Source organism: Botrytis porri (assembly GCF_014898465.1).
Source record: "Botrytis porri strain MUCL 3234 chromosome Unknown BPOR_019, whole genome shotgun sequence".
NCBI lineage: Eukaryota > Fungi > Ascomycota > Leotiomycetes > Helotiales > Sclerotiniaceae > Botrytis > Botrytis porri.
In genome coordinates this window covers 297,982-305,815 of record NW_024066093.1, presented here as the reverse complement: position 1 = coordinate 305,815, position 7,834 = coordinate 297,982, and the positions used below count along the sequence as shown (strand labels likewise).

The following is a 7,834-nucleotide window of genomic DNA, read 5'->3' as shown; positions in this document are numbered from 1 at the left end:
GATATTGAATAGGCATAAAAACTACGAATCAATAGCTTTTCAAATATATTATAAAGAGAATGATATTATATATTTATGTTTATTATTGTATTCAAGTCATTTAATTCAACTATTTGATGTTGGTTGTTTTAACAATCTAAAACGTTCATATGGTGGTCAAATTGATGAATTTATTAAGGCATATATCAATCATATTTCGAAGATTGAATTCTTTATAGCTTTTAAAGTTGTATACAAGGAATTAATCACCTTTTAGAATATAAAATCAAGATTTCAAGGAATAGATTTAATCCTATTTAATTTTGAAGTTGTATTCTCGAAATTAAATATTCAAATTTGTATATTTACTCTTCTTTTTTTCAATCTAAATCAATAAATCTTTCAAACCCTTTACAATTTAATAAAAGCTCTTTTTCAATCAATATTAATTAAATCTTAAATAACTCGTTATTAATCAAGTTCTTTTATATTTATATTCGAAACTGTATTAATTCTAGTTAAGGGTATAGAGAGATTAGTTTATAAGAATATACTTTTAAGTGTAAAGAATTATATATTTCGAATAGTAAATGAGGTATTAAGTAAATGTTGATATATAAAAAAAACTTAATTATATTAAGAAAGAATATTCATTGAATAAAAGGCTTTTGATATATTATCTTAATAAAAAATTAATATTCAGATTTAATATAATGAATATTAAAAAGAAGGAAATTCTAATAAAGAAGTATTTTTAATTGATATTGTAATAAATATGAAAAGATAGGATATAATATAAAAACCTATCAAAATAATATAATAGATTCTAAATTATTAGATTCTTAATAGTTTCAATCAATTGATTCAATTATTATTGAATAATATGGGTTTGAAAGTGTAAATTGAAGTGAAAGTGGGCTATTCGATGATATGGGCCACTCGATGATAAACCACGTTAAGTTAGTTTATTTATTATTTATAATATCATCAATCATCAACCAGCTTTTGGAGTTTGGAATGCCAGGTATGATTCGGGTAACCAAGCAACTAACCAAGCAAGCAAGCACTTTACAAGATATCGAATCATCAATATCTTTCCCTTTTAATGGTCTGACTGTATATTGATATTTCATTTCTTCAATAAAGGAGTGTAACATTATTGAATCAATAGCATTTTTCAATAGCATGAAAAAACATTACACCTTACACTCATATCCCACTCATATAATACAACTTCATCAATTCCCCAATCTTCACACCTCTTCCGATTCTTGCCCACCCATTCAACACATCTCCATATCACAATTCATCAATCCTCCCCAAAACCCACTGCAGATGTCTGTAACTAATCCTGGGCTGAAACTGCGGCTGCATATGACCACTCAGAAACGTTTCCGCCCACATCAACCCGCGTTCAAAATGCTGCACTCCCATCGTTCCCTGCGGTTCATCTACCGATCCAAAGTCCTCCTCAACAAACAAACTCCCATACTGCAAATCCGGCAACGTAATCACAATCGGTGTGGCCGGCTTCTCTTGGAACCCCAATTTTCCTCCCCACGTCATATTTTGAATGGCGAGAAGGGTACCGTTGGTGAGGATTTCGTAATCGAGATTTCCGTTGGCGATGAGGACGCGGTTGGTGGCTTCGATGACGCGGGGAAGAACGGATTGGATGGGATCGGCACTGAGATCACCTTCTTGTTCGGGTCCCCCTTTGCCGTCGTCTCCTCCGATGAATACGGGGCCGGAACATTCGCTCCAGTCGATTTTCATGGGTGCATGCATGGCTTTTTTCACATCTGTCCGGTTGAAATAGACTTGATCGAATCCTGGGTATAGATATTGTAAGTCTGTTGGATAACCTAGTGGATCGGATAGAAGAGGACATTGGGTGACGATTTCATAGACGTTGAAACAGGGGTTTGGTCCATATGCTGCATTGTAGATTGAACCCCAGAGATCACATGCTAGATCAGTCTCGTTATTGTGGTCGAAGTATTTAGGGGGTTGAACACCAGATGGTGGAAAGGTTAAATATTGCGATATGAAATCCGAATAACCGCATGATTCATGAAGCGCTTCTAGATGAGCTACAAAACTTGCGTTGAGGCCGAATATGTTGTTGTTCTGAAGAAGGAATGGAACGGCTGGTGCTTCTTGTTGGGCATATACATAAGAGCCAATGACGGGATCATAAGCTAAAGCTCCTATTTGATGTTAGTGATAGATTTTCTTAAAATTCGACGACCAGAGAAATCTTACCAGACACATCAAAATACTCCGTATTATTTCTCTCCAACATAGCCAACGATATATACGGAACATATCTTCCTGCATAACTTTCTCCCGTAACGTAAATTTTGAAATTCTTGATCCCAAACGTCTTTTGAAAATTCAAGAAAAACTTGACAAAATCCTCTGCAATATCTTCTTCAGTTGTAGCAGTCACTTCACCAATCGAGAATCCCGTTCCAACTGGTTGTTCAACCCTTTTCGCTATTAGCCATGCGCATTTCTCTCAAATGGATATCATAAGAGCGATAGTTCTACTCACCAAAGAACATTCGTAAGATTAACCCAAGAATATGGATTAATCTGCGGAGTGTACATTCCCCAACTCCATATGAACCGTCCATTTTCTTGAAAGAAGGCTTCTAAAGAACTGCAGCCTATTTTGATCATTAGCTTTGTTCCCACAGTTTTCCATCTCAGATGCCAAAATAAAGTACAAGTATAACTCACCAGGACCTCCATTCAACCAAATAGTAACCTCGTCAACCGGTTCTCCAACCGTCGGTTCAAAAACAAAATAAAGCCCTCTTGATTTATTTTTCGCATCAATTGGCATTAAACCGGCATACATCTCTCCAATATCAAACGGAATATCGGGAAGAGATTTAACTCTATATTCTACACAATATCTTCTGTCAGCTCTGAATCTCACATCCCCATTCAACATCCCCTCTCCCGAATCCCAATCCTTCTAGTTTTCTCAAAATACCCAACTAAAACTCACTCTCCGTATGTTCATTCAAAAACCTAAACCCCTCCGTCCCATTCCCATATCCATGCCTATCTCCAAACGCCGGAGAATTCCTCTTCCTATTCCCCTCCACCCTATCTTTCAAATCCGGATGAAACCCTTTCGCATGCGAGAAATCCGAAAAACGACCTGCGAGAATTGTCGTTGCGAAGACAAACAGGAAAAGTACAGTTTGTCTCATATTGAACGACATCTTGATGATTTTCCAGACGGAAATCTTTTGCGGTGTGTTACTCTATCGATCCGGGGGAGTGGTTTGAGTTGCGTTTGGGAGATCGATTTCTTTACTCACTCACTACCTAGGTAGTTGAGTGTGATACTCTGTGATGAAAGAGGCTCACTCAATTCCAATTTCACTTGCAAGTACACAAGCAATCGTGATAGTATCATAAGGAAAAGTGAAGAAGGAGAAAAGAAGAAAGAAAAGACCAAGTAATACAGCTATTACTCTCACATGACATAACATAACAAGACGATTCGTCCGATAACAACCTCGACTCCGAATCTACCTAGATATCTTAGTAGGTAGATTACCGTAGATAGGACCTAGTCGTTCGTGCATTGCATTGCATATGACCCCAGTACACACATACATATCGAATCGAATATGCAATCTATCGTCATCGCCATTAACACCCATCCTATCAGCTCCAGTGGAAAATCTCCGGCTCCTTCTTACCACAACCTCTCACATACTGGGTAGACAACACATACCATCAAACCGATTCGCAACCTCAAAGTTCTAGATCCCAAAGTCCAGATTATCAACCCTGTTAAATCTCTCATTTCTTCCTTGTCACAATCACCAGTATCTAGCTAACTATCAACACCCATGGAAACCAAAGTTTTTCATATCTGAATCAGATAGCACAATTAGATAACCAACCTATGGATATATTAACAAAGTTATCAGCTAGCTGCCTGCGGGTCTACGACTACAGCTCGCTGTATATGAATTTTCCTCCTGGGTTAGATTATCCAGTTTGATGTCATGAATGTACTCGTAAAATACACAATCCAATTCGTCAAGCTTCATCTTTCGTCCATTAATTACCATTTCAGATTAATTTTCTGTGGCGAATCGGAACATGTATTTCGTTACGCTCGTCTGGCTAGGTTTAGGGTAGAATGCTCGGATTAGAATATTCGGAATAGGATACCAATAGAATCGATGAACCTACATACATATATATATATATATACCTACCTACCTACCTACCTACCTACCTACCTACTTATCTACCTACCTACCTATTTACCTATTTACTTATCTATCTACTTATTTATTTATTTATTTATTTATTTATTTATTTATTTATTTATTTATTTATTTATTTATTTATTTATTTATTTATTTATTTATTTATTTATTTATTTATTTATTTATTTATTTATTTATTTATTTATTTATTTATTTATTTATTTATTTATTTATTTATGCGATCGGCTCGGCAATCATTCCAAGGGAAACCCTGGAGGGTGACCTTATCTTTACCCGGTCCGGTCCGGTGAGCTCCAGACCTTGCTATTTAATTACACGTTACGATATACTTTGTGTGCACCACAATCACACATGTAGACTGTACATCGGGTATCTGATCATGAAAAAAGCTACTGGTATGTGAGGGAATACAATGGAAAGAGATCATGTTCTTAGGAATTATCAATTTATTTTACTATTGCAATTATTCGTTTTTACGTAATTTATGTACAAACCCTCCGTAAGTTTTTGAAACTTTCCATCTCTAGCTCCTCAATCCATCACCCACTAATCCGGCGTCTCGGGAGCGAGTCTAATAACTCAATACGAGCTTCTTCAATTTCTCAAAGTTTGGTGTTCCCAATCCCGTAACCGGATCCCATCCTTTTGTCGCATTCCAACTTGCGTATGGAATAATTGCTCCTCCAGGTACTTTCGCGCCAGTTTGTCCATTGACACCATTACATCCTATAGCAGCTCCTCCGGTAATATCATTAAGAGCTCCCTTGCCAAGAAGATAAAGGAGCGGATTAACAAATCCTAAAGCTGGTTTTCCTGCTTTGAATCGTGCGTCGTTAAGAAGACCGAGAATACCAGCAACAACAGGAGCGGCGGCGGATGTACCACCTGATGGGGAAAGTTCACCGTCATAGACGACTTCGTAACTGGTGTTAGGTTAGTAAGTGTTTAGCAAGATTTAATAGGGCATGAGAACATACGCAGGTTTCGCACTATGCGCCGAAATATCAGGAAAACCTCTTCCTGAAAAGTTTGTATAGCTCTTATAGTATTCCTTGGTGCTTGGACTAATATGTTTGCTCAAGTATTCATCCACAGCAGCAACTTGGTACCAAGGAGTAGGGAAATAGTTTGAGAAACCTCCTGAACCATCATCCCAAGCAACCTCGGGAGCAACGGCTTGAGTACCTCCAACAGATGTAATGTATGGGCAGGTACCAGGGAATTGGGGTTGAAAGTATGGGGTGTTGAGACCATCGTTTGCGACGCAACCGGCTCCTACTCCGGTATCTCCTGAGGATTCAAGGACGGAGATACCGCGGAGACCCATGATACCGATCAGGTTGCAAACTCGTACAGCGTAGGCATATGGAACTGTCTAAGTAATGGGTTAGCAATGGAACATCTCATCGAGGATGAAGATAATTGGAGAAAACATACATCTTCAATATCACCATAAGAGTTCGAGATGACTTGTGGTAGAGCGGAGTTTGGTTGAGACAACAAGTACTCGTAATATGGCAAATATGGCTCATTCGAGTTATTGGCCGCAGTTGGGAAATCAGTGTTAGGGATGAATGGGGGGGAGCCACCAGTGATAAATTCTTGGACAGGTAAAGGATGAGCAACACCAATAATGTTTTGAACATCAAGATTTGCTTCATCACTTTGAGCAGTCGCTGCATTTTGATCGTTGGTAGCTCCATTGATTAGAGTAACTGTGAAGTTCTGTTCTGGGATGCCAAAGTAACTCTCATATTGGAAGAGGTCGCTATAGAGAGCTGATTGGTTGAGGAAACTACCGAATCCGATTCGACTTCCGGATGAAACTGAGGGGGTATAATTCCCAACGTTGTATAATTCTTTGATACACTTAGGAGTGATGGATGTTGAGCAAGCAACATCAAGTGTGACTTTCGAAGGTGAAGTAGTTCTCTTTACAATCTTAGTTGGCACATTTGCCACTGTCTTTCCGAAGTAAGTTGTTGGAGAGATGAGCTCGATGTGTTCGGCAACATCATCCGGGACGGAGTATTGAGTAGTTCGGACTTTCGTTACGCCATTACTTGTATAGCTTTGGAATGTTGCATTAAGCATTGAGTTGGCCTTCTCAATTGTGGTGGCAAAGGAAATGGTCGATCCATCGCTCACGATATTTTGAGCACCAGCACTTGTCAACCATGAAGTAACAGCGCTGCTGGCGTCCGCAGACGGGGCAAACAAAGCATTAGCCTCATCAATGTCGATATGATTTCCATACTCTGCGTTTCCTGGTGTCGAAACGGCAAGAAGTTTGGCTTCCAATTGATCCATGTTCTGCATAGCGAGACCAACTGTCAGGGTGATGGCTGCAGTTGAATCTGTTTCCGAAGCCGCAGTCCATCCGCTAGGGGCTGCTGCCAATTTCTCCATGACAGCACCATATGCTGGGAGAGCTTGGGAAAGCAAACCCACACAAATGGCGGTTTTGGGATACATCATGATCGAAGAAGCTTGGGGGTATCGATTGACAGGTGATCAGTTGAATTTCCAAAGAATGAAGAAGGAGAAGTAGGACCTGTGAAGAGATGGAGGAGAGAAGATGAGGTGACTAAAGAAGGAGGTGAAGCGGTGGAAGAGATGACATGATGATCAGGACATGCAGCTCTTCATCAACACTTTTCCCAACCTCTGACAATTCCATTTTGCCATCAACACCTCGGATCACACGATATCGAATTTCCCCTTGTACCTGGCAACCCTCATGTATGTCGGCCGCACAATCTTGGTACTTGCAGGTGAAGATCTCGTCTGAGCGAATGATCGCTCGTGAAGATATTGATATGCCCCGCCATGGCACGCCGATGTGATACCAAAGGGTATCATCCGAGCCATGTAGTAAGGTACACCAGGGTAGCTTTGAAGCTTGATAACATATGCGGCAGGTGCATCTGCCAAGAACCACCAAAAGCTTAATTATCGGTATACAATTAGAGTGAGCACCTTCCCATTCCGGATTAGCTTGCATGTAGGTAACCTTTCAACGACTTTGGATGAAATTCAAATTTCACAATTGACCTATCAACGTCCTCAATGAGTAAGACAATTTCCGATATTCCGTAATAGCCTTTCCTCGCTTTGAGATGGTTTACGATGATGGTTATGGTCATGATCCATGATCAACGGCTGTTTCTCAGCAGAATTCCGAATTCAAGCTTTTTGTTAACAACGACGATGAGGAGGTAAACGAGATCAAGGCGCTGAATGATAGGATGGGAAGATGATGGGAAGATGGGCATCTGAAACAATGTAGCTTTTAATCTTACCGGAGCAAGTGATTGTGTACTCTGAATATGCACGGAGGTAAATGGAGTAAGTTATGTTATACCGCCTTCGTTAGCTAGGATTAGTTTGTGTAGGCAGAATGATGCTATTGGTGGCAGAACAAAAGCGGTGTAACATCACTTATTCCACATACCTAAGGTACATAGAGGAATCCTGTTGTTTTTCTGATCGTACGAGCATTATTCATTTCAATGGTGATTATAGATTAGGAGGGACTTTGATTCAATTCAACCTTCTTATCTCTGCGTCTCTATGTTGTAGATCAC

At 39.4% G+C, this 7,834-nt stretch overlaps 2 protein-coding genes across 2 annotated transcripts; both read right to left on the bottom strand.

Moving 5' to 3' along the window:
* Positions 1-1,115: 1,115 nt before the first annotated feature.
* EAF01_011030 (uncharacterized protein) lies at positions 1,116-3,782 on the bottom strand. Its single transcript, XM_038919287.1, has 6 exons — positions 3,740-3,782; positions 2,999-3,639; positions 2,725-2,892; positions 2,537-2,651; positions 2,245-2,471; positions 1,116-2,189 (listed from the first exon to the last, which is right to left on the bottom strand). Exons 2-6 carry the CDS (start codon positions 3,216-3,218, stop codon positions 1,279-1,281), a joined length of 1,641 nt encoding a protein of 546 aa, XP_038765158.1. The 5' UTR covers positions 3,219-3,639; positions 3,740-3,782; the 3' UTR covers positions 1,116-1,278.
* A 1,036-nt stretch (positions 3,783-4,818) lies between these two features.
* EAF01_011029 (uncharacterized protein) lies at positions 4,819-6,725 on the bottom strand (the record flags this gene model as incomplete). The annotated part of the gene is made up of 3 exons (XM_038919286.1): positions 4,819-5,170; positions 5,225-5,622; positions 5,685-6,725. The coding sequence occupies 3 exons, from the start codon at positions 6,723-6,725 to the stop codon at positions 4,819-4,821; spliced, it is 1,791 nt and encodes a 596-aa protein (XP_038765157.1).
* Between the last annotated feature and the right edge of the window lie 1,109 nt (positions 6,726-7,834).